Below are 27,962 nucleotides of genomic sequence, written 5' to 3' on the forward strand. Positions count from 1 at the left end.
TACCATGCCTGAGTCTTGTGATGATGCACAACATGTTTTACGGAAGCTTGGCATGGACTACAATAACATCCATGCATGTATCAACGATTACATACTATTTCGAGATGAATACGAGACTATGGAGACATGTCCAAAGTGTGGTGCTTACAAGTATCGACAGGACTTGCAAGGGCAAACCATCCCTCAAAAAGTTCTCAAACACTTTCCGCTCATCCCCCGCATAAACCACATGTTTCATACGTCCGGCATGGCAAGCTTGACAACGTGGCATGTGCAGAATAGATCCACGGATGGAGTTCAATGAATATCAGCGGATTCACGCGCATGGAGCCACATTGACTCTACCTTCCCAGGCTTTGCACGAGAGCCAAGGAATCTTCGGATCGGTCTCGCAATGGACGGTGTGAACCCATTCAGTCTGCGCTCAACTTCTTACAGTGTGTCGCCTATAGTCCTTGTCAACTACAACATCCCTTCATGGCTTTCTACGAAGAAAGAACATCTCATCCTTAGCTTGCTCGTCCCAAGCCGCTAAGTAAAAAATATGGACGTCTATCTTTGTCCATTAGTCGATGAGCTTAAGATTTTGTGGGAGGAGGGGGTCACTGTGCAAGATATGAGTAGGCGCGATGATCGACCGTCAGCCAACATTCGAGCCATTCTCATGTGGATGATGCATGACTTTCCGGGATTGGGAGAGTGCTCAGGTGAGCAGGCCTCCGTTCTCGCTGGTAATATCCATATTTTATCTCATTCAATCAAGTATTCACTAGGTCGTGGCTTGCCTTACAGGTCTGGTTACCTCAGGTTATCATGCATGTCCATTGTGTGGGCCACTGTTAGACTCCCGAAGGTCACGAACCATGAAGAAGATGGTATATCAAGGACACGCCGCTTTCTTGCCGGAGGATCATGAACTCAGGGAAGGTTTCCTTGGACGACCTCCAACACGTATGAACGCCGCAAGCTGGTACGAGCTAAAAATGGTCAACCCGGAATCACATCCAAATGGAATGCGACGGTTCTCAGTTTTCTACGAGTTGCCATATTGGACCCACTTATAGGTCAACCACTTGTTGGATCCCATGCATATTTTCAAGAATGTGGGCAGTTTGCTATGGGACCACATCAGAAGAAAGAGAGACACTATAAGGGCACGAATGGATTTGAAGGAGGTAGGTAAGATGGAGGTGCTTTGGCCGCAGTTGAGTGCTGATGGTCACGTGCAGCTTCCTCGCGCTCCTTGGGTTTTGTCCACTAAAGAAGAGCGCATTGTGAAGCAAGTAATCAAGTCTATCCGCACTACGACGGGTATGATGTGTTCTCTCAGGTCCGCATTTTCTAAAGATGACCAATTGTCGGTGCTAAAATCCCATGATTGGCATAAGATATGTCACGTTTGTGCTATGAATGGATTGTAATTAGCGTGGGCATTTTGCAATTTGAAAAGTGGCCATTATTCATAATGCTTTCTCATTTGTGGCAGTTTGTCCTACCGATCGCAATCGCAGGATGCCTTACTCCAGAAATTTGCGGGGCCATTTACAAGTTGTCAACCTGTCCATATGCGATGGATGTTCTTCCTGGAGCGCTTCATGAAAACCCTGAAAGGCTTTGAGCGACAACGAGCTCGGCCAGAAGGTAGCATGGCCGAAGGTTGGTTGGTGTCAGAGGCGTTAGTGCATATCTCACAATGGCTAACCAACGGTGGAACCAGACAATGAAATGCTATGGATGCTGAAGGACGGTGATAGACTGACTGGAGATGTGGTGGTTGGAAATGGGGTAGAAAAAAGAATGGATGCCTCAATGGAAGAGAAGGTGAATCGCTTTTGTATATTGCGCCATGCCTCCTTGGAGACGTGGCTCACCAAGTACCAGATTGAAAGGCAAGATCGAGAGGAAGCGCGAGCTGAATTCCGATGTAGTACGTGTCATCGACCGATTCGATATCCCAAAGGCATGGAGGAGATGCCGCGGTTTATGTCGACACGATGGTTGCATGGAGCCTTGACTGCAGTATCCAGCGAAGGGACAGAGGTCTCAATGGAGGAGTGGGAATTCTCGAGGGGATGTAGTCCAAAGGTGATGAGGGGTTTAGAATCTGTCGTATCTAAATTTTATATGCAACATCTAATTTGAGTGTTTCAATGTACAGTACAAAATATATAGTGCAACGTGGTCGTGGGGACAGCATTTTCGCGTGGAGCGTATTGACAAAATGCGCTCCACAATGGACTGTGGTGTCATGGCAAGGTTCGAGCAAGAGAGCCGACGATGAGCAACGGATCCGAACACAGTTGTGGTTGAGATGGAGTATTTTGGGAACTTGCAAACTATTATTACGGTGGATTACCATAGCTTCTCCATGATACTATTCGATGTGCAGTGGTTCAAAGTGGTACTTGGAGGAGCTGGAGCAACAGTTCAACGAGGTCCATCGGGATTTCTTGAAATAGATTCCGAAAAAAATGGACGGATTTACGTGACACATTTGTGTTGCCGGCCCATTGTAAACAGGTGCATGGAGTCATTTGCTTGCTAATTGTAATACGACATGGTTTATGTCAGAATGGTTTGAACTCACTTTGTACGTGTTTGTGAACAAGTAATCTTCTATCCAAACCCCCGACAACCTTGATGGTGGTATGTTATAACTTCAACTCCCCGAAGTGCGAGAGTATATGATCAAAGCGATGTTCGGAGCATAGATGAAGATAATATGTAAATAGAGGGGTCGATATTACAAGAGGTGGAGGCCGTCGAAAGCTTGGAGCCCACATCAGCTAACAATGATGGAAATACAGGAGTCCAAGAATTTTTTGAGAACGAGGCGGACTCATTCTTTTGTGGTGACATGTCTATCGACCTTCCAGTGTATGCGGAGTTGTGTCAGGAGATTAACATGGGACCATAGGATACTTCATACTTGGAGCATCCACTTACTTAATTCGTTGTTTAGATCTCTTATAAAGGTACATAAGATATGAATTTTAAGAGGGATTTTTTAAAAATGATTTTTATTACTGTGCTTTATATAATTTAAATTGATTATTCTAATACCATTTTTTATCTGTGCAGGTGACATTTTCAGGATGAGTCGAGGGATGAGCGATGAGGAGTTGCAGGACATCTTCACACGCATGTCTCCAGACCAGCTCGCGAGATTCAAAGAGATGGCAGACCAGGAGCTGTCTTGTTCTTCGTTAGGGCCCTCTGCTAGATCTGCTTCAGTGCGATCGGATGCTTTGGCTTCAAGTAGACGATCTCGACGCTCACGACTTGGGCCAGAGGGAGGGACTACATCGGGATCAGGGGGATGCTGCTATGGAGACACGGATGTGGTATCTCCGTCTCATCGTTCAGCTTGAGTTGTGTCACCTCCAGGATTTGTCACACCTGTGGGGACGTCTACTCCAGTTACTCCGGCTTTTGCGCAGCCGTCAGCAGGTGGCATCCCTTTGGGTGCCACTCTGAGAGAGGTTACCCCCGTCGGTACACCGGATGTAGAGGGGTCTCGTGGATATGCCCATGAGCGTGGACGGAGATGGGAGAGGACCCATCTTAGGCAGACTCCTAGGGGTTATGGATATCTGATCGATAGTAGATCAGGAGCCATCATCATGAATGATGAGGGAAGGAGGGTGATGGCTCGCATGAGAGAGTTGTGCCAACAAGTTTTTCGGCACAACGTCCTGGATCATTGAAAGAACATACCGGAGGGGAGCAAGGACTACATAGTAGCATCCTTGCACGAGGAGTTTCCGGTGCCAGCCGCAGTAGATAGATTCTCTACGGGCTGGATGATGGATTGCATGCGTGCATACATGACACATAGACGATCCGACGCACGCAAGACAATCAAGAGTGGGGCTGCAAAGCCCGAGTGGTTAGATGCAGATGACTGGCGCCAACTGAGGGAGGAGGCTACAGATTCTCCAGGACGTTGGAGTCAGCAGCGCGAGGCGGCGAGGGCACGACTTGAGGCCGGAGTGGTCCATCATCTTGGGAGTGGCAGCCACAAGACATATTTGGAGGACTTTGTAAGTTTTTCTTTTGTTTTGCTTGTTTGTTTTTTTGAAATATTCTTTGTACTGACAATCATGTCTCTAACAGTTAGCATTTTGTTTTCTTTGCAGCACTCCATTACAAATCGTAATCCGCAAGGCCTTGAGACTCGATATGCAAAGAGGCACTGTCTCAATGCATTGATCGACCGATTGTATAGACGCAGCGGCCCTGTAAGTCACTCATCTTTCTTGTCCGTAGTTACCATGAGATATTTGAATACATTATTGTATGGTGGATTGATGTGTTGTTTCTTTTTCTGTAGAATCCGTTCGATGCTCCTTTGCGGCGGGACGAGCTTTCGGGGGACGAGGATTTGTAGCTCGCCCTTGGATCCTTGGAGCTCACACACCTTTATTTTTTAGTTGCCTGATCTATGTAGACATTTTCTATGTATTAGTGATATCCTGTCATGATTGTACCAATCACTTTTTATGCGATCATGTATTTATTTCATGTATCAGTTTTATGATTTCAATATACATTCTTTTTGTTTGCAAGCGCTTTGTATACAGTAGTGCAGAAACTATTTGGTATGGCTCTCATACAGCACACAGTGCTATATGTGATGCCCTGCCACAAAATTTTTTTTTCCCTGTTACCATCGCTATTAGCGTCGCAAATTTACTGCTCGCGTCGCTATTGCCGTCGCTATGCGCGTCGCAAATTTACTGGTTGCGTCGCTATTGGCGTCACTATTAGCATCGCAAATGCGACGTTTCTATGGCGTCATTAATAACGACGCTTTTTGCGATGACGGAGACAAATTTTGTTGTTTGTATTTTCGTCGCTTTAAACGTCGGTATAAGTCCTATATCTTGTAGTGAACGCGAGGCGGCAAGGGCATGACTAGAGGCCGGAGTGGTCCATCATCTTTGGAGTGACGGCCACATGACATATCTAGAGGACTTTGTAAGTTTTTTTTTTTTTGCAATATCCTTTGTACTTACAATCGTGTTTCTAACAATTAGTATTTTGTTTCCTTTGCAGACTTCATTAAAATCGCGATTTGACCGGCCTTGAGACTTGATATGCAGAGAGGCATGGTCTCACTGCATTGATTGACCGATTGTATGGATGCGGCAGCCCTGTAAGTCACTCATCTTTCTAGTTTGTAGTTACCATGTTTAATTAGAATGCATTATTGTATGGTGGACTAATGTATAGTTGTTTCGTTTTTTGCAGAGTTCGTTCGATGCTCCTTTGCGGCAGAATGAGCTTTTGGATGGCGATGATCTACAGCTCGCCCTTGGATCCCTGGAGCTCACACACCCTTCTTTTTTGATCACGTGATCTGTGTAGGCATTTTCTATGTAGTTGTGATATCTTGCATGATTGTACCAGTCGCTTTCATTATGCGATCATGTATTTATTTCATGTATCAGTGTTATGATTTAAGTACACTTTGTCTTTATTTACACGAGCATTGTACAGAGTGTAGAAACTATTTTGTATAGCCCAAATAAAGCACATAGTGCTATATGTGCTGCCTTGCCACAAGTTTTTTTTTTCCATGTTACCATCGCTATTAGCGTCGCAAATTTATTGCACGCGTCGTTATTGGCATCGTTATTAGCATCACAAAGCGCTGTTATCAGCGTCGCTATTTGCGTCGGTATTGACACAAATAGCGACGCTGATAACGATGCTAATACCGACTGTTCTATGGCGTCGCCAATAACGACGCTTTTTGCAACGACGGGGGCAAATTTTTTTATTTACAATTTCGTCGCTTTTAACGTCGGTATAAGGCCTATATCTTATAGTGCGTGTTATATGAAGTCTAAAGATATTAGTGATAGTTTTCCAACAAATCATGTGCCAAGCATTTCTGTACAAACAACTAGTTTAAGATTTCTGTTTCTTTCTACGTGCCGTTAACAAAAGTCTGGGAGATCTTTGTTATAGGTACAGGATTTCATGTATTGAACATTTCGTTCAAAGAGCAGTGATACGATAGAACTCAATTTTCAATAAAAGTGCAGTCTGTGATGTGAACAAATTGGTCAAAGAACATCAGATTTAGTGATGACTTTTCATGTGATAATAATTGCATGTGCCCCAAATTTCCCAATATTCCTGCATGCTTGCAAAGAGGCCATATCCATGGCTGAACACTTTTAGCACTATACAGCAACTGCATTGAATTAGGGGTCACATTTTGGTTGCCCTGTTCGAACATTTTTTGACAGCCCCTGAAGTCAAAGGACAGCGACTACAAACGAGGCAATCATGTGAAAGGTGATGGAGCAAGGACAATCACCATCCTAGCTCGCACCATCACAACTCTTGCAGCTTGCCAAGTAGTGAAGCCTGATAACATGCTCGTGCTGCAACAGCATACAGAATATTGCAATGCATTCTGCAGGTAGCAGGTTTTTCCGGATCATGGATGAACAGAAATAACATCTCCTCTCTTTGCTGTTCGAGCACTGGACACAAGGGCAGATCGGTGACTAACATTTAACTGAAACTTTCCAGACTCTAGCCTGATATTAGTCGACTGGCAGCTTTTACCCGAGCTTAAATGAATGCCATCTTTCTTGGCACACTCGAGACGTTTATCATTGGATCTCTCTTGAGTTATTGGCAGCTTTCCCTCAATAATCTTGAGGTCTGTCACATTTCTTTTTGCTAGATTCTGTAAATCTGATATGTCTTCAGCTCGTTGGAGATCGTCTTTTTGTTGCTTCTCAGCATGTTCTCCATGTCTAGTCCTTAGCTTTTCAATGGGTGACACGTCTCTTGCTCGATGAACTTTGGAAGGGGATCCTTGATGTGTTTGCATGTCTAATGGTTGCCTTCCATGAACTGCACAATCTTTTGTGTTCCTGTGGATCCCTGGACTTTTTGAATCATCGGCAGCCTCATAGTGATGCCCTGATTTGTGTCCTTCAGGAATGAAACAGTCTGGAGTGCCCGACTGACAGGGGCCCAGATCTTGCAGTCTGAGTTCAGAAGTTTCCTCAATGTCAGCTGAACCTTTTGACGCAGCTCTCTTGCAGTATGCGCAGGCAGCATGGGAAGACAAAGTCTTGGATTTATCTGGTTTGTTCTGACCAGGGGACTTATGTGAGCGACAATGATTCTGCTCATCACTATCATCTGCTGCATCTGGCATCATTCCCTTTGTTGGACTGTCTTTCCTTGACATTGCAATTAAGCGAAACAGTTTGACAAGTTCTGCTCCTAGAGCACTACATTTGCTTTCTGCCATAGAAGCTCCATCAAGGGCTGTTTGCATGCCTGCACTAAGCTCTTGTACTTTGCCGTCCAGAGTTCTGAAAATAACACGATTGACACACATTGTTATTGGGAGTTGGACTTCTACCTTGCTTCTTGTGACCATAGTTGGTCACCTGTTGGATCAACATGGTGGTGACAAAATTATTAATTATTAATACCTATTACGCAAGCTATTGAACAGGTGTCCTCCTAAGCAACAACTAGAAAAGCCCTGTATTATGTCAATCTCTTATGAGGAATTTATTACCTCAGAACTTGAGCTTCCAGATTATCAAGGCGAGTTTCCAAAGTCATAAATCTTGTACTATTGGCTTCTGCATCGTCTGAAATGCCTTCTGCTTCATGTTCCTCATGATTGGTCATTCTTTTAATGAAGGTTGATAGTTCTTTGTACAATTTCAAAAGTTTTTCTTTCTGTGCTGGTTGTAATGGACCCTTCTCAACATTTTCGAGAGAATCAGTTGAAGCAGTCTCCAGCACAGCTATTCTTTTCTCGATCTCCTGAAGAACTCTAGCAGCTGCATCGTATTTCTCCATCCAGGCAGAAGTGCTAACTTTAATTTCTTCTATGGTCCCCACAAGGTCAATTTGCACACTCTCTACCATTTTCATCTTCTTGGAGCACTCACTGACCTTCTCTAGAATGATGGACTGCTCTTCTGCTGTCTCCTGCAACCTTCTACTGACATCCACATTATTGTGTTGATGTACTGATTTTATCTCACTTGCAGTTTCTTCCAATTTCACCTTCAAGGTGTTGATTTCCTTCTTAACTAGTTCATCCTGTTGTTCGGATTGGGCTTGCCTGTAGCTTATCCCATCTAAAGAGCTGTTCAAGTCTTTAACCCTTTTCCTTAAGTCTGCAATGGCCTCTTCTGTAGTTTCAACATGCCTTTCAAATTCCTCTTGCGACACGGGCTCATCCTCAGGGACTGATGTTTGTGGAATAAAAATAGACAACTTCCTTTTCTCTTCTTCAATGCCTTCCACAACTCTTCTTTTCTCCTCTTCTATTCCCTGCACATACGATCTGGCCTTCGCAAACTCATCTGTCATTGATCTTCTCCACCCTTCAAGCTGGCCTTCCAGTTCCTTTGTGTAATCCTTGTGTAAAGCTGTAGCGACATCGTTTGATATCGATACGCTCTTCCTTTGGACTCCGAAAATTTCATCTAATACCTCCCCTGCTTTTGCAGCAGCAGCCATGGCTTCTGCTGCAGCTGCTGCAGCTGTTTCTCTCTCTTTCTCAGCCATCATTATTGATCTTCTCAGACCTGACCTCTCTCGTTCCAGCCCCTCCTGAATTTCCTTGCTCTTGAGCTTTGCTTCAGACATGATAGCCAAGGCCGATTCCTTCTCCTTCCCAATGTGATCACGGAGCTCCAAGGTTTTTTCTCTGGCTTCTGACATTATGGCAAGGGCTATTTCCTTTTCCTTTCCAACATATTGACGTATTCTTGCTACTTCTGAAGCTGCAGCTTCTTTTTCAGAAGCTAAGGTTTCCTGCACTGTGATGCTGTGCCTTTTTATGTCAGCAATGACTGTTTCCTTTTCTTTCCCAATATGATCACGTATCCGTGCCACTTCCATAGCGGCAGCTTGAGCTGCTTCCTTTTCAAAATCTAGGGTTTCCTGCACCATGATGCTCTGCCTTTTAATGTTGGCAATAGCAGCATCCTTCTCTTTTCCAATATGCTCACGTACTTCCATAGCAGCAGCTTGAGCTGCTTCCTTTTCAGAATCTAAGCTTTCCTGCATCATGATGCTGTGCCTTTTAATGCTGGCAATAGCCATCTCCTTTTCTTCTCCGATTTGATCACATATCCTTGCCACTTCTGCAGCAGCAGCTGCAACGACGGCTTTTTCAGAATCTAAGCTTTCCTGCACCATGATGCTGTGCCTTTTAATGTTGGCAATAGTTGTCTCCTTCTCTTTTCCGATTTGATCACGTATCCTTGCCATTTCTGTAGCAGCAGCTGCAGCTGCGGCTTTTTCAGAATCTAAGCTTTCCTGCAACATCACACTGTGCCTCTGTAGGTTGGCAAGGCTGACCTCCTTTTCTTTTCCAAGAGCAGCTGCAGCTGCGGCTGTTTCAGAATCTAAACTTTCCCGCAACATCATGCTGTGCCTCTGTATGTTGGCAAGGGCCAGCTCCTTTTCTTTTCCAAGTTGTTCATGTATTCTTGCCAATTCTGAAGCTGCAGCTTCTGTTTCAGAAGCTAAGCTTTCCTGCACAATCAAGCTATGCCTTTTTATTTTGTCAATGGCCAAGTCCTTTTCCTTTCCAAATATTCTTGCTATTTCCAACGCGGCAGCTTCTCTCTGTCGTCCGAGATGTTCATGTATCCTTGCCACTTCCAATGCTGCGGCTTCCTTTTCAGAATCTAAGCTTTCCTGCATCATCATGCTTTGCCGATGTATGTTGGCAATGGCCAATTCCTTTTCCTGTCCAACTTGTTCGCGTATCCTTGCTACCTCTGAAGCGGCAGTTGAAACTGCCTCCTTTTCAGAAGCCAAGCTTTCTTGCATCATCAGGCTATGCCTTTGTATGTTGGCCACTTCTAGTTTGAATGTGCCCTGCATCTCAGAGACAAGCTCGTCAGCCTTGTTTGCAGCAGCTATGACTTGAGCTAGAGCATTTGCAACCTGATCTTTCTCTTTCTCTACTGTAGCTAGTGCACTCTCCACCTTTTGGCGTTCTTGCTCGAAATCCACCTTGCGCTGCAGCTCACTTTCCAAGTGTGAAATCCTCGTCTCTAGTCCATCCAATACAAGTTCCCTCAATGAACTTTCTGAAGCAGCATTCGCTTCTTGTTGCTTTCTCAGCTCTTTCCAACAACTCTCCAGCTCAGCCAGCCTATCTTCACAATCCAGCTTTGTGTTGATAACATCACCTCTGACTTCTTCTAGCCCTCCAAGGTATAGTTGGGAAAGCTTCTCTATTCTTTCCATTATCATTTTTTCACCACTTCCTTCAACTTTTGAGCTTCCCTTCACTATCTTTAGAGCTTCGGATTCCACCTTCCTGGCTGCCTCCTCTTCCTGCACTCTGTCTACAAGCTTTCTTAGGCTTTTGTTTTCATTTCTTAGATCGTCTCCCACCTTTTTCAGATGGCTGATGCTTGCCCGTATGCTCTCTCCTTCACTGTTCAGTCTTCCAACAGTGCATCTCATTTCATCCATTTCCAGTTCAATGTCTTTTTTAAAATCTTCGGCATCAACCTTGATCTGCATGCTCTCCTTCTTAAAGTATTGCAGCTGCTTTCTTAAGCTTCCACTTTCAGACTTGAGGATCACCTGCTCTTTGCTGATGGTTTCTTTAGCTTTTTCTGCTATCTGAGTTAGGTGCTCCATATTTTCCTTGATCGTTTCTCTCCCTTTTGAGAGCAGATCAACCTCAGCCCATAGAAGGCGAAGCTCATTCTTCATGTCAGCCATGATTTTCTCCTTTCCTTCCGAGACAGTCTCCATTCTTTGTGACAGTCTTCTTTCAATCTTCTCATCAATCAAAGCTTCAATCTGCCGTCTCTCTGACCTTCTCAACTGTTCCCCTTCCGCCCACAGCTCATACTTAATTTCCCCACATAACTTCTCTCTTTCTGCACCAAAACTTGTCTCAGCCTGAGGGGACTTCCGTTTTTCCAGGATGCCCTCAACCAAAGCTTCAATGTGGTGCCTTTCTGCTCTTCTGAATCTCTCAGATTCTTCACGGAATGTTTCAAGCTTGTTTTCTATCTCCTTCCTCATGTTCTCTAGATCCTTGGACATTCCAACCTCAAGTTCATCCATTTCAGATTTTCTTCCATGGTTTATGTCTTGAACGGACTGAGAAAGTCTGTCATTAACTTCTCTCACAACAGCAATCTTCACGTCCGAAGCCAAAGAATCAACCTGCCTTTTCATGGAATCCACTCTTCTGAAGCATTCTTCCAGCCTGGTCTCCATCTGCTCGGAGTTTTCTGGTTTAAGCTCTGCTTCTGTCAGCAATCTCTCAGTTTTACCTAGCCCTCTCCTTAGCTCATCCAACTTTGCTTGTACTTCCTCTTGGACGCTTCCCTTCATACCTAAGAACTCCTTCTCTGTGTCATCCCTCCAAACTTGCCATTGCTTTTCTAGTCTTTGCATTTTGTATCCCCACTTGTCACCTTCCTGCTCCACACGAGAAGCGAACTCCTCAACGGAACCTTTTAATATGCCTACTAAACTCTGCAGATCTGACATTTTCCCCTCTAATGCCTCAGCTTGCACACCTTGAATTGCGCCCTGCTGGTCATCTATCTTCTCAGAGTAGGATTTCTCCTTTGAAGACACATGGGAGCATGAAGGTGAAGAATCGTGCAGATTATCATGGTTATTACATAAACTGTGTGGTAGTAGGCGTGCAGCATCGTCAGGCGCCCCCGAGTGATCAGAATCCACATTCTGCCTGATAGCATCATCTATCAAACCGATGACACCTCTTTTCTTATGCTTTTTTCTGCTGGATCCACTTGTAGAAACTTTTGGTGGAGAACCTTGTGAACAAAGCATTTCACCACTAAGCCTCTGTTCAACAGCTGGCAAGACATTTCTTGCCCGGAGATTGCCTGCTATAGCAGGTTCTCCACCTTCACCTGTCACGGGATTCACATATTTTCTTGGTATTCGTCTTGACTTCTCGGCAGCAGTTGAGGTTTCCTGGCCAGTATCTAAACGTGTCTTAAGTGTGCCCGCTGATGCAGAGGAGTTTAGTGGATCAAGAAGACTTTCTTCTGAGCTAAGCTGATCCAACTGGAATGCCTCCTTTTGTTTTCTTCTCAAGGGCACCATTGTCTTTACAGGTGAGCTTCCAAACCTATCTTCTTCCAAGTCTGGGGAGCCATGTTTTATGTAGTTTAAGCTTTCTTGCAATCTTTTCTCGAAGTAATCGGAAGCAAATCGAAATCTTTGGCCACCAACAGGACTTGTTCCTGGCAACTTCACCTCCTCATCCTTTGCGTTGAAGTCAGTTCTCTCTTGAGATTTAGTGTAGTCTGCTAACCAGTCTTTTGACCTCTTGTATGCATATTTGGCTTCATCCCTTTTCAAGGGAGAGCTGTTTGCTTCAAAGTCAGGTCCTGGAGCCATGGCCTGGGGCTCCGGACTAGCCTTGCCATCCTCGAAAGAAGTGAGTTGTGAGGCAAGAAGTGCACATCCTCCAAGAATAGCCTCGGCTCTTTGATCTGCATGGAGAAAAATGCAGTATCACACAATATTTCAAAGCAGTATGATAACTTGACAAGCTCAGAAATGAGTTTGTGGATTGAATACTTGTAGCAGCCTGCTAAAAAAGTGACCTATATGTGTTTTCTTGACGGAGAGAAAAAGAAAGGCTGCGGTCGACTGTAGGGAGGCTGTTAACACAAATATGTATTCCTTTTCTAAACAACTTGATGATAGCAACGAGGTTTAACCTGGTGAGTTCGACCTTGATATGAAGGAAGAAAAAGCCTCCCTTGTGGCAGCAGGAAAGTCTCCTGCCAAGAGGGCCCCAAATTTCTTGCTGTGTGCAGTGTATTTAGGTGGAGGGGAAATGCTCCGGGGTTGAGGAGGTGGCAGCGCATCTGGAGGGTTAGGGTTTGCAGTCCAGATCCCCCAGCTCTGTTGTTTCTTCGGAGAGTCAGACCTCTTGGATGTGAATTTTCCTTTCTTGTGAGACTTCTCAACTTGCACATCAGCTATCTCAGAGGAGCCTGGTCCCAGAGACCGTGTGGCGGTCTTAGATTTCTTGTCACTACGCGAGGCCTTCGCGGTCGATCTTGCTGAAGGGGAATGGGCTCTGCTGGAGGTTGCAGGCTCACTCTCGAGCTCCTGGATGCGTCGCCTAGCGTCGGTCAGGCAGAGCTGGAGCTCCACGATCTGTTTGTCTGTCTTCTTCTCTTCGAACGCGGGGTGTGCAGGGATAACGGTGCCAACAAGGGACTCGAATTCACGAAGACGAGAGAGCTCATCATGGTGGTGCTGAGATTTCCGAGAGAAGGTGGCTTTTTTGAGGCAGAGGCGAGCATTGCGGCAATAGTAGTTGAGGCCAGGGAGGATGGTCTGGTCCTGCATGGCGTTAGGAAATCACTGAGTCTCACACACACACAGTCTTTCTCTCTCTCTCTATCTCTCAAACACAGAGAGCGGAAAACATGAGGAGCAGGGGAAGCCAAGCATCTACACACACACACTTTCTCTCTCGCTCTCTCTCCCTCCCCCTCCCCCCGGGACACAGAGAGAGAGAGAGAGAGACAGACAGAAACGTCAGAAGCGGCTCTCTCTCTCTCTCTCTCTCTCTCTCTCTCTCTCTCTCGCAACAACAACTGCCAAAGGCTTCGGCTGACATGGAAGTCGTTGAATTCTACCTGCGAACTTTTTATAATGGGCGCCGCCCGTTCAAGCAGGATTTGAGCTTTCAAGGCCAACACAAACCTTGATTCGGTAAGTCAGTCACTTTAGTGAGTGCGCCAAAGCCTTCCTCAAAAAGGCAGTTAGTCCTCCCAGTAGTATAGATGACGTTCTTATGGGTCTGCCTATAACATAACATAGACCTCCTCTCTAACCTACAAGTTTTAGACCCCCTCTCCAGGTCTATTTTATAATACTTCATCTGACTCATGTAGCTTTGCTTATCTCTACTTTTATTAGCATGAAGACAAAGCTTGCCAATGCAATTGGTGTCAATGGTGCAGCAATGGAAGCATAAACAAGTGCTGATATAAACTGTTGAACACAAGACAAAAGAGAGAAAGGAGAAGAACACTGAAAAAGAAGAGACCTTATACATGTGCTCGAGAAATGGAATCCATATACCAAAGATGAGATAGTCGTGTATAACAGTGAGTCATTGGCTGTGTGGGCACTAGCATCCGCTCCTCTCTCTGATGGGAAGTCCATTTGAAGAATGATGATGACAGTATATGTGGAAGAGGAGCCCGATAAATAGGCCCAAAATAGACCATAATTTGCAATTGGTCAGCCAACATTAAATGTTGGCCCACTAGCATAAAATGCTAAGAAAATAAAATGCCTAAAATGACTCTAAATGTGCCCAATCCATCAGGCATACATAGATTCACAAATGAGTTGACAATCTTGCTAACACCCTCTCTTAGATCATGGGTGATCTAATACAATACGACGATACAATGATAATGACTCATCACAATCCATACAACATAGAACTACCAGAGTAGAACCATGGATACCCGAGCAATGGCTGATCAACCCACCACCAAGGTGCCTCCAAGAGAACATGATGTTGATGTTGATCGTACTAGCTCCTGAAAATAGAGAACAACCATAGCATGTATTTGTGTCCCTCATCAATGTCTCGGTGTAGTACACAAGACTATCCTATCAAAAATGCCTCTGAACATATGTGACCATGGATTCCCTACCTTTGGCTAGCATACCACCAAAGTGTCCCCTCATGTGAGCTCAGACTAGGAACCAATCCCACTCTCTGTCAAATACCAACCCATCATCAACCCTTATGTCAATTCAAGCTCCATGATTTAAACCGGCCAGACTTCAATCGATGTGTTAGGGATGCCCCTCTTTGGAACCTATACACATGTATAGCGATATAGATGAGGTTCACCTACCCCATCTCACCATCCTCTCACACTCACTCTTTGGAACTAGAGAGTCGTGAAGGATGATCGCATCACCTATACGAGAAAGCAATAGAGGAAGGGGTAGCCAAGCCATTCCTTCAAATTAAAGAAGAGGACCCATTTCGTGCCTTGGCCTTCGCATGGGCCGGAGGATTTGATTGAAAGTTTGAGAAAGAGGATGACTTGATAGAGGAGTCCACATCTTGCTTCTTCTCCTTTTTCTTCTTGGAAGTCGCTAACTCTTTCTAGTCCTTCTGTAAGTGTCCCTTCTTATCATACTGATAACGCTAGGCCTCTAACTTCTTGTCACCTCTCTGAGAAGCTGTAAAAGCCTCACCAGAACCTGTATAGTGAGATGGAAGCCTGCCTTGTAGATGCAAAGATGCCTCATGCTCAAGCAACATGCGGGACATATGGGTAAAGCTCACAAGTGTCAAGGATATTTGCACCCTCAAAGCATTTGCCACTCCATCAAACTTTGGGGGGAGCTTGTAGAGTATCGTTTGCACAAGATGTGCCTTGGAAAGGGCAAATTGCATGTGTCCAAGTTGGTCTTATACCTGTGTAACATGGAGCAAACTGGGTTGAATGGTGTCCTTCAGCTCAAACTTCATCTGTTCAAGCTCACCATAAAGACTCACTGCAAGCATGGTGGAAGATGCATCGTACAACATCTGAAGCTTTGAACATACTTTGAGAGATGTCTTACATGAGGTAACCACTAATAGAACTCCTTTATAAATACTCCGAGAAGGAGTGTAGAATACATATGTGGATTGTCTAGATCCCATGTAAGCACAACTTCCTCATGGTTGTCCTCATAAAAATCATCGAGGAGGGAAAGGACACTGAGGCAGAGGAATATCTCTACTAACAATGTACCAAATCCATTTTTGCACAATCTAGGCTTTCATCATAGCACTCCATGTAAGATATTCAGGTCCATGTAACTTATTATTTGTAGAAGTGCACAAAGGAGCTATTTGGAGAGGAGAAGAGAAAATAGAGAGAGAGAGAGAGAGAGAGAGAGAGAGAGAGAGAGAGAGAGAGAGAGAGAGAGAGAGAGAGAGAGAGAGAGAGAGAGAGAGAGAGAGAGATGACAACCAACCAAAGAGCACAGATTGAACAAAAATAGAGTTAACATATAATCACAAGGTGATCACAAAAAATCAACTACAAAAAAGTGAAAATAGCCAACAAACACTGACAGTAGAGAGCAAATGCTGCCCCTAGCCTCAAAGAGTAAGATGTGCATAAAATGTAGTAGTTGCCGATTAAAACATTGGGTAAACCGTGTGAACTACATGTGACTTGCATTAAATGCAGCAAATAGGTAAACAAAGGTAGTTGGTGTAAAAATGCAGCCTCCAAAGGGCAGACAGGGTGATGGTAGTAGGCATCAGTCGCTAGGTCAATAGGGGTGTAAACGGCTTGTAACCCAGCAAAGTGTTAGATATGCTCAATGCCCCACCCTCCTAATGTCAGATGAAATCTATGTGACCGAATGGCTAAAAGGTGATCTTTGTGGATGTAGCCTTTGGGTTAGATAGAGTAGTTATGCTGGTAGCAACTTGAGGCATAATGCATTGAATTGCAAAGTGTGGGAGTTATCAAGGACTCATATTTTGGGATCTGGGGGCTGCGAAAGCGGTGGGGGGTCTTAGGGGGGACCAACATCCTCCTTGACGGGGGTCCAAGGGCAGCACCCCTGGTCCAACCATAAAGGGAATTTTCCTTGAAATATTCCCTGGCTGACTAGAAAGGATTCATAATATGGTCGGACATGCCAACCAAACTACCTTCCCAGGCTATAAAAGGAAGATCCCTCTAAAACCATTCTCAATCCGTATCTTTCACCCAATCAAGTAGCCTCAAGCTCTTTGCCTATCATCTGGCTAGATCGCCATCCAAGCGTCACAGTGGAAGCACACTGGTGGACAGAGCCATCTTTGTATCAGTTTGTTTGAAATTAAAGTAGTCTCTTTTTTTCTCATATTTGTTGTGTGTCCTCTACTCCTTGCTCAGATTCTGTCCACTGTGTCGTGTAATTTCTACATAGAGAAACATGCACCAAGAGCCCAGATCCTGCAACCTAATACCATGACAGAAGTAGTGTAACAATGGAATCATAAACAAGTGTTGATATAAATTGTTGAATACGAGATAGAAGAGAGAGAATACAAGTGTTGATATAAATTGTTGAATACAAGATAGGAGAGAGAGAAAACCAAAAACACTACAAAAGCAAAGAACTCAAATATTTTCTCATGGAATGAAATCCATATACCAAATAGAAGACTGTTGTGTACAACAGTGAGTCCTTGGTTGTGTGGGCACTAGCACACCAGCTTCTCTCTCCAATGAGAAGTCCATCTGAAGAATGATGATGACGATATGCATAGAGGAGGATCCCAATAAATAAGCCCAAAATAGGCCATAACCAACAACTAGGCGACTAATATTAAATGTTGATTGACATGCATAAAATGCCTAAAATCACTACAAATGTGCCCAACCCATCAAGCATGCATAGACTCACACATGAGTTGGCAATCAATCACATACTTTGGGACATGAACATTAAGACAACTGTACGAAGTGAATCCTTCCTAGGGACTAAACAAAGTTCTCTCTATAGAGTTCCATCTTTGGGTGGTAACCTTGAAGGTGCTCCAAACTGGTGGTTTTTATGAAGATATGAGCGAATGCTATTGTTCATGTAGGCAATAAGAATGGATGTGGAACCCATATCAGAAGAACCAAGAGTAGAAAAGTGAGCATATCCTATCTTGGGATCCTTATCCTTTGGCAAGTCGTTCATGGTAGACTATCTAGTTGTCAAAGGAAGGTAAGTGTTTGGAAGAGGGTATACACCACCATTTGAGTTAGAAACATATATATGTATAATATCTTGTGGTGAAGGCTTGCTTTAGATAATCTCATTATATTGGATCTTCTCAATCTTCTATATTCACCTTTCATTAGTAGACCTTGGTCCCTAGAAGGAGACATAGAACACTATCATTCTTAGATTGACCCTCATGTAAGGGTCTTACACGCATTGTTTTTAGAAAAGAGCTAAAGCTACATAACGTGTAAGTCTCAATGTGTGTTGTTGTGACCCAGTTGAGGCATGGATGACTAAAAGGGAAAGGTATTATGTTATAACTCAACTATGTCCCTTGTGTATTTAAACTATTTGGTTGCATATGTGGTTCTTATATGGAGAGGTATTCAAGATCATGACTCCAAATGCTTGCATCTCTATAACAAATGAGAAATCTAAAGAGGAGAGACAGAGAACCACTTGCGGATGTACCCTCAAAGTAATGTAGAGCTACCTTCTAGCTTTATCTTCTAACTAAGGCCTTGTTAAACTATCACAAGATGCAAAATCTTTGTTGTTGGCATGCTTTCACAATAAAGTTAGATCTTATCAATGAAATTGCAAGCTCCTATAGGACTAAAGACAATCTTGATTTGAGTAGCATTCCGATATACTTGTTCTAATTGCACTCTAGTGCATTAGCCTATGCAAGGAATTCTCTCATCAAAATTTTAAAATTCATCCTTAAAACAACCACGTTTTACAAGTTTCGTGGTTATGGAGGGCTTCAAAAAAGAAAAAAACCATTTGGATGGTTCTAAAATAATATGAATAATGCATAGGTCATGAATTCAACTACTATTGGTTGCACTTAGCAATAAAAATGTTTTGGTAGAAAAAAATTGCCATGCATATTGATTTGATATATGATCAACTCGAAATACTCACTAGTGTCATCATGAGATTGGCTTGGTGGTAGCTTTTCTTGGTTATCTACATCATACATCTCAAAAGGAAACCCATTACCTCACTATCTTTGTTTTCACATTTCTTTAGGTGTCCTCTATTTGTGTAGAGCCATAATTGGAAGATTATTTATATCAACAAAATGCCAAAAGCCAATCTAGTGGATACTTGCATCATATAGTATGCTAGTGATTTATGAATATATTTAAGATTGCTCGAATTGTTTCCTCCCTAGGAGGTTTTTCCCCAATGGCTTTTGCACACCCTACATGGTTCTTCTAAGGTTGTGTACTTATGTTTTTATTCTACCTCTTTTAGTTTTTACAATAGTAGAGCTATGATCTTTGTATTACTTCTCCATTGTTTCTTTATTATTGCTTTTGATTTTTCTTTTGCCATGTTGCCTTCTTTTTCCAAGAATTGGTATCAAGGCCTTCATTCCACCCCCTTCACAAGCATTTTTCATATAGGTGCAAAGCAACATTGCATTGCTTCATCAATGAGGTAGACTTAAGTTTCAATGAGAAATACAACCTACTATGCAGATTGAGAAATTTTTGGCATGTTTTGCTAACTATATAATTTTCAAGCATGTCTCAAACTCTATAAGGACATTCTAGGCATATTTTGCAACCCATAGAAATATAAAAATATGCTGATTTTAAGCCATTTTGTTTCATTGCTTCTGTAATCTAGGATACTTTGCAATTGCATCTTTGAGAAATTCAGTGGTGCATTTGACATAACAAAGTATTTGCGAGAAACATATAAAATATGCTTTCAATATTAGGACAAGATTGATGGGACCAAGTAGACATTGTGATCTGGCATGATGTAACATGTGGTAGTAGTTGCTAAAGAATTGTGGAACATTATTACAGGAGAAGCATGTTGAGTTGATTGAAACTAATGTTATTGAAGGTGTGGTGGATGAGACAAATCCTAGTATTGGAAAAGCTATACTTACAATTGTGCATATCTAGTTTCTTATTGTAATCACTGTAATCTCTAAGCATTAGATGTAGATTTGATTTTTAATGTTATCCATGCAAGTGCCAAATGTAGATTTGATTCGATCAACAAATGAATAGACTTTATATATGTGTAATGTTGGAAGAAATTGTATGTACTTCATTAGAAATGCATCATTCTTGTAGTTTCAAATCAAGATCGATAGGCACCACAAGAAGGTGTTATACTAATCTATTTCAAAATAAGGATTCATCTCACTACTAAGAAATCTCTAGATATTCTCTCTCTCATCAAACAAAGGTTGCTACCCTAGTGTTGTGATTTACAAATATCCCAAACAAAGGTTGCATTTGGATATTAATACATACTTGCATTGGTGGTGCCTAGGGATCACTTGAATATGATTATACACAAAGGGCAATATGTATGGCTAGTAAGATACTCTTGTGCTTTGAGCTTAAGTAGAGTTCTTTTGTTCTTGGGGACCTTCCGACGCTCGCTATGTATGCACCGAGCATCCGATCTGCACATCAATAGTATCAGAGAAAAGCTGAGATCAAGGGCTTCCAATCGCTTACCATCTCGCACGAATGCGAAGCTATTTGAACAAACAGACTCTATAGTCATCGCGATGAATCATCAATACGAGTGTGTTCCTAGCGGTGAAGAACCCCATGCTATGTTGTTGGATCGCGAAGGACCACTCTCTGCACCGAAGGACCAACCGGGAATTTCTTTTATCAAGATGTTTTTTTTAAAGAACATAGAATAAAGATTATTGAATTGAATATTATCAAACTTAATAAGCTTTAAAAAAAAGCTTAATTCCATAATTTCAAACGTCTGCAGCGGCAGGACGTACTGAATGCCGTGGAATCCGACGTCAACATACCATCGTCTTGTCACATTTGATTTCAAAAGTCAAGCTTTTTTTATAAAAAAAGGTTAAGGTTCTTAAACACCATATTGGGGAATATGGGAATTTCCCATAAGTTTGGAACACATGGTCAAACCTTTGTATTTGTCATAACTTGAACACTATAACTCCAAATCGAGCGCTCTATAGCTCAATAGATTCCATTTTTCAAGTGCTTTCCAATGATAGGTCATATCATATGGTTTTGAGAAACTTATGGGCATGTTATCCATGTGCCACCTTTTAGTATTCAAAAAATGGGAATTGGGAGATTCCCAAACTCACTAATATTGTGTTCTTAGGCTTTACCAAAGCTTAAGGCTTTGCTATTTAATTTTCTCCTTAGCAGGCGTTCACATTGCGCTCTTCTGCAAATCAACTTCGAACCGGTTCTACAACTCCAGCAAGCTCCTGTTCGTGCTTGCACTTTGACAGAGATAGTTTCTAGCAAGAAAATTAACAAGCACAGTCTATTTTCTACTTGAAAGAAGACCTTCATCAATTTCCATATCGCAAAGAAGAAAGATCGCAAAAATTCATATTTTTTAAAAAAAGAAGCAAGCCTTGTAAACCTAATTTTGAGTTGTGTTCATCCCACTAACAAGATTTCGAGTGTGTGAGGTTGTTTGAAGTTTTGCAGGATGTCTGATCAAAATATGGAAGATTTTATGGGCGAAGGTGATTTATCGAAACCAATGGTGGACCAAAAACTGGACCTAATTATGACGCAACTTCAAGAGAAAAGAAGAGGACGTCAAATTTTGCAAGCTCAATTGGTGATGCCAGGAGGCATATTCCACGGTGGATTCCGTGCGACGGTGGATTCCGTGAGGTTTTACGGTGGATTCCGTAAACTTAGATGACCGGGGCTCATACACAAAGAGGATTCTTTGTGCGAGAAGTTGATGGGGACGTCTGTCCTTTTCGGGCATTTCATTAATTTAGTGTGTACGTGGGTGATTCCATAGTGGGTGATTCCGCAAAATGCATATTAAATTAATAAACATTTATGAGTTTAGAGTGCGCACTCGTAATAAATTAAGGTTAGGATTTATTTCTAACCAGTTGATTTATTTATGTAGCTGAAGACTGCTAGGTATTCACTTTTGTCGGTTTAATTGTATTATTTTACTAACGATTGTGAATGCTTCAGTTGATGTGTAGAGATAGCAGCAGTGGCGGAGGAAAGCATTGGAGTTTAGCGAGTATTCGACTTTTGGATTATATTTTGATAGGCGCCACGCCTATATTTTGGTTATGTCTATTGAGACATCGATTATTTATTATTATTTTGTATATGCCTATGCGCACGGATATGTTATTTCTATTTGGACATTGAGATTGGGCGTGCCAGACTCTATGGGCACCATCCATTAGCTTTATTCATGTTTTTGTAGAAAGCAAACTCAAAAGCTAAAAGCTTGTCATATTTTTGTAAATTGGGCTATTATTGAGCATGAAGATTGAAATATACATAAAATACATGCTTTGTGAAGCGCTCACACAAGGCATGGGTGAGATTGAACCCAATTTGTCTCTTGTCTCTTGTCGTGCATGCTTTTACATGTTTTTTGCGCAAAAAGGTAGAGTTCATTGTTCTTGGGGACCTTCTGGGATTCACTACGTGAGCATACTGCGTCCGATCTGCGCACCAGTGGTATCAGAGCGGAGCAGAGATCAAGAGCTTCCAATCGCTACCAATCTCGGGCGAAGGCGGAGCTCCAGGAACAAACGGGCTCCACAGTCAATCTCGTCACGAACCGTCGATACAAGCAGATTTTTGGCGATCAAGAATCCCTATTTCTACTGTCAGATCGCGAAGGACCAGGCTCTGTAGGCGGAGGACCACACATTCATCTCCATCAACAAGTCGTGGACAAACAGTGAGGAAAATTTCATATTTCTTTTCTATCTCAAGTTTAAGCTTGAGTTAAGCTTTAGGAGAAAGCTTAATACTTCATAAACTTCATCACGAGCTGTATGAGTGGGTCCGAAATTTCCGCGACGGCATCAAATCCATACTCTTGTCCTCCACGAATTGCGTCATTTCCTGACGATTCTCCCTCCCTAATAAGCCTAAGTTATTAAGCTTATTAAGCTTAAGCTTAATCACTTAAGCTTAAGTCACTCAATTCTCTGCAAGTCACACAGGGCAGATAAGTCGATATACTCCAGGTCCTGCGCTGCCAAAGTCAAGTTCTACTAGTCAGGTGGAATCAAGTCCTGTAAGTTCTGCAAGTCGGCCTAAGTTCAGCAAGTCAACAACTCTGCAAGTCTGCTAAGTCTGCAACTCTGTAAGTCTGCTAAGTCTGCAACTCTGCAACTCTGCAAGTCAGACTAAATCAGAACTGACTAGTGCTCAAAACTCCTAGAAGACTTGTTCCTATGCAAAAACTCTGAACTGGAAAGTTGTTCGTGGCAAGCTGTTCTACCTATCTACAAGTTCGTTGAAGTATTTTCAGCAAACGGATATAGAAATATTGTAGATTTTCTAAAAATTGAGAAAGAAATACCCAAAAATACAAAGCCTTGTAACCCCAAATTTGAGCTACACTCATCTCGCTAACCTGATTTTGAGTGAGAAAGGTTTGTTGAGTTTTACAGGATGACGACCCCACATATGGATGATCCTATGGCTGAAGACGACTTACCTGAACCTACCATGGAACAAAAGCTGGATCTAATCATGCTGCAATTGGAAGAAGAGCGAAGGGCTAGGCAAGCACTACAAGCGCAATTGAGAAAATTACAAAGAGCATCCACCGACAAAGAAGAACCACAAGCTGAAGATTTGATTCGCCGTACCATCGACGCCACTCTTGAAGCACAAACCATTCGCAAGGAATCAAAGATAAGTAAACGAAGTTTCAAATTTCGCACTTTCAATGGCATACGAGAAGGAAAGACTGTTTTATCATTCATTAGCCAGTTTGATGACTATTTCCATGAGGAAACTTATCCAGAAAAAGATAAAATCAAGTGTGTTACTAACCATCTGATAGAGAGAGCATCACTTTGGTGGACTGTAGTCCGCAAGAGCATAGAATGTCCTGCTACTTGGGAAGATTTCAAGAAGAAGTTCATGCAGAATTTCCTTCCACCGCAATTTCATGAGAAGGCTATCAAGCAATGGGATTTACTTCAACAGCGAGATCGTGAGCCTATTCCACAGTATACAGAGCATTTTTGGAATGCACTCCTACAGCTACGCATGCTTGAAGATGTACCAGAGACGACACATAAGCGGAAGTATATGTCTGGACTTCTTGGACATTACTACGCTGAAGTGAACATGTTCAAGCCTGCTACCCTTGAAGACGCCATCTCACTAGCTCATGACACTGAAGATAAGTTACGCGGAAGAGACAGACGACCACAGCAATTCCAAGCCAATGGTAATTATGGATCTAAACAATTCAATTCCAATTTTAGAAGGTTTAATCCAGGTCGTTTCTCATCACCATCTTTCCGCAAGAATTGGCCTAAACCACCTACATTATCCTCCAATGTCAATCCAAATTCTAAGCCTATTCCACAAGCAAATCCAAATGTACCCAGACTTCCAGCCATTGCAAATAATGTAACTAAAGCCAAGCCAATAGTATGCTATAAATGTCACTAGCCAGGGCATCTCGCAGCAAATTGTCATTCAAAGAAGCCACCAGCACATATCAACTATCTTGGAGCCATGGACGAAGACGAGCATGAGGATATGCCGGATTTCACTGAAGATGAGGATGATCCTACTACTACTTCCGACACTTTACTAGGTATGCCTACCCCACATTCATTATTGACTATGAAATGTATGGTGCATGGAAAGGAAAGAATTATCTTGCATGATGACGGTAGTACTCATGACTTTATTTCAGCAAAATTGGTAAAGAAATTGAAATTACATACAGTACCTACGCATTATCGCATAAAAGCTGCATTTTTAGGCACTAGGTACAATGGCACACAAGAAGTACAAGATTTAGAAATTCAAATTGGTGCATACATTGAAAGAAGAAATTTCTTAGTTGTCCCATTACAGTCAAGCGACATTATTCTAGGAATGCCATGGAGACACCAGCATAATCCAAATATAGATTATTCCACGCACACAATGAATATTAATTTTCAAGGAAAATCTATTACATTATATGGTATGCATGCATCTAATATTTTTCCACTGCTTTTGCATACTCAAGCAAAATGTGCACTACGCAAGAATACTAAATCATATCTCATTTGGGTGAATGAATTGCACGCAAAGGAAAATCATATGCACCCTAGGCATAAGGAATTTCTTGCATATTTTAAAGATTGTTTTGCAGAAGACCTACCACCAGGTTTACCACCATCACGTCCAGAAGACCATAAGATTGATTTAATTCCTGGCACACAACCACCTTGCAAAGCACCATATAGGCACAATCAAATAGAGCAAAAAGAAATCCAGAGTCAAGTTGAAGAATTACTAAATAGAGGCTTAATTCGACCTAACAGTTCCCCATTCGGTGCACCTGTACTCTTAGTCAAGAAAAAGAATAATACCTATCGTATGTGTATTGACTACCGAGCATTAAATAAGATCACTGTAAAGAATAGGTATCCCATACCTAGAGTCGATGACCTTATGGACAAACTGCAAGGATCTTCTATATTTAGTAAAATTGACCTTAAGTCTGGATATCATCAGGTGAGATTAGATAAATCCGACATATTTAAGACTGCATTCAGAACACAGTTTGGCCATTATGAATTCTTAGTCATGCCATTCGGATTGACCAATGCACCTGCTACTTTCAGTAGAATGATGAACCGTATCTTTTTGAAATATCAGTATTGTGTGATTGTTTTCTTTGATGATATTTTGGTGTTTAGTCAAAGTGAAAAAGAGCATTATGAGCATTTATAATTAGTTTTTCAATTACTGACAGAAAATCAATTGTTTGCAAATCTTGAAAAGAGTGAATTCTTTAAGACAGAAATTGAGTATTTAGGTTATATTGTATCAAAAGAAGGAATTAAAGTTGATCCTAAGAAAATTGATGCAATATTGCATTGACATGTTCCTAAAAATGTACATGAATTACGCTCATTCCTTGGTCTTGCTAGTTTCTATAGGAAGTTTATACGTAATTTTTCATTACTTGCTTTACCATTAACCAAACTTCTTAAGAAAGGAATTGTTTATCAATGGACTGAAACTCAGCAGAAATCCTTTGACTTACTGAAACGTGCATTAACTAATGCCCCTGTACTATAGTTACCTGACTTTAACAGACCATTCTTTCTAGTTGTGACTGATGCTAGTGGATCAGGAATAGGAGCCATATTAATGCAAGACAATCATCCAATAGCATATTCTAGTTGTAAGCTGAAACCCTCTGAGCTCAAATATTCCACTTATGACAAAGTACTATTAGCAGTTGCACAAGCATTAAAACAGTGGAAGCACTATTTAATGGGTTCAGAATTCATGATAAAGACTGACCAGCAAAGCATTAGACGTCTACTTAACCAACCCCAAATTTCTGACCGTCATATCAAATGGGCTTCCTTCATTCAAAGTTTTCATCCTATCATTCAATACCAACCTGGAAAAGAAAATGTAGTTGCTGATGCATTGAGTAGAAGACCTGCAATACACCGCACACATCTACAAAGAAAGCACCTTTTGAAGTCATTTATGGATATAGATTATCTACACCTGTTGCATCTTTGTCTAATAGAATTCAGAGTGATGATGATATTGCTACTATGCATAACAGTATTTTTAATGAGGTTAAGGACATGATTGCTAAAGCCCAACAATCATATACCAAACAAGCCAACAAGAAAAGACAAGCTATGAATTTCAAAGTTGATGATTATGTATGGCTTAGAATAGAAAAGCGTAGACTGCAAAGTGTGGACAGACATCCAGTTGTCAAATTAGCTCCTAGATTTTATGGACCATTTAGAATCATTCATAAGATTAATGATAATGCATTCAAGTTAGAATTGCCATCTCATTGGAAAATTCACAATACATTTCATATCAGTTTATTGAGACCATTTAGAGGCCAATTACCTATCCACCCTCTTTATGAAAACCCACCTTTATTAGAGGATGAAACTGAAATACTTGAACCAGACGTCATCATAGACACCGACTACATGACCCCTAGAACTGGCCGAAGGTATTCTAGATATCTAGTAAAATTCAAGAACCATCCTGTAGAGGAAGCACAATGGATGCACCCTAGAGACTTAAATGCTTTCCCCACTCTGTTAGCTCCACATTGAGCTAATAGCAATTGAGGTCAATTGCTATCCCACCCCGGGGGTATGATGCCAGGAGGCATATTCCACGGTGGATTCCGTGCCACGGTGGATTCCGTGAGGTTTTACGGTGGATTCCGTAAACTTAGATGACCAGGGCTCATACACAAAGAGGATTCTTTGTGCAAGAAGTTGATGGGGATGCCTGTCCTTTTCGGGCATTTCATTAATTTAGTGTGTACGTGGGTGATTCCATAGTGGGTGATTCCGCAAAATGCATATTAAATTAATAAACATTTATGAGTTTAGAGTGCGCACTCGTAATAAATTAAGGTTAGGATTTATTTCTAACCAGTTGATTTATTTATGTAGCTGAAGACTACTAGGTATTCACTTTTGTCGGTTTAATTGTATTATTTTACTAACGATTGTGAATGCTTCAGTTGATGTGTAGAGATAGCAGCAGTGGCGGAGGAAAGCATTGGAGTTTAGCGAGTATTCGACTTTTGGATTATATTTTGATAGGCGCCATGCCTATATTTTGGTTATGTCTATTGAGACATCGATTATTTATTATTATTTTGTATATGCCTATGCGCACGGATATGTTATTTCTATTTGGACATTGAGATTGGGCGTGCCAGACTCTATGGGCACAGTCCATTAGCTTTATTTCCTATTTTTGTAGAAAGCAAACTCAAAAGCTAAAAGCTTGTCATATTTTTGTAAATTGGGCTATTATTGAGCATGAAGATTGAAATATACATAAAATACATGCTTTATGAAGCACTCACACAAGGCATGGGGGAGATTGAACCCAATTTGTCTCTTGTCTCTTGTCGTGCATGCTTTTACATGTTTTTTGTGCAAAAAGGTAGAGTTCATTGTTCTTGGGGACCTTCTGGGATTCACTACGTGAGCATACTGCATCCGATCTGCGCACCAATTGGCCACTCTTCAATGATCTATTGTTGAACAAGATGGACCGCAACTCGAAGATGTTATATGACATACGATCGATGCGGCACTTGAAGCACAATTTATTAGGAAAGAAGCCAAGATATGTAAACGAAATTTCAAATTCTGTACTTTTAAT

At 42.0% G+C, this 27,962-nt stretch overlaps 1 protein-coding gene across 1 annotated transcript; it reads right to left on the minus strand.

Annotated features, from left to right (window-relative positions):
* Positions 1–5,971: 5,971 nt before the first annotated feature.
* LOC148042071 (uncharacterized) lies at positions 5,972–13,573 on the minus strand. The gene is made up of 3 exons (XM_087685219.1): positions 12,747–13,573; positions 7,562–12,515; positions 5,972–7,349 (listed from the first exon to the last, which is right to left on the minus strand). Exons 1-3 carry the CDS (start codon positions 13,384–13,386, stop codon positions 6,455–6,457), a joined length of 6,489 nt encoding a protein of 2,162 aa, XP_087541345.1. The 5' UTR covers positions 13,387–13,573; the 3' UTR covers positions 5,972–6,454.
* Positions 13,574–27,962: the final 14,389 nt, after the last annotated feature.

This window comes from Lygodium microphyllum, chromosome 1 (genome assembly GCF_053477565.2).
Source record: "Lygodium microphyllum isolate KBCC chromosome 1, Lygodium_microphyllum_v1.1.10, whole genome shotgun sequence".
NCBI classification, from domain to species: domain Eukaryota; kingdom Viridiplantae; phylum Streptophyta; class Polypodiopsida; order Schizaeales; family Lygodiaceae; genus Lygodium; species Lygodium microphyllum.

Bases quoted from the DNA above. Each gene is read 5' to 3' on its own strand.
- LOC148042071 (XM_087685219.1), bottom strand. From the start codon at position 13,386: ATGCAGGACCAGACCATCCTCCCTGGCCTCAACTACTATTGCCGCAAT. The intron at 12,516-12,746 runs GTTAAACCTCGT...TTCTCCATGCAG, and splicing joins ATCAAGGTCGAACTCACCAG to ATCAAAGAGCCGAGGCTATT. The intron at 7,350-7,561 runs GTAATAAATTCC...TGTTATTTTCAG, and splicing joins CTGGAAGCTCAAGTTCTGAG to AACTCTGGACGGCAAAGTAC.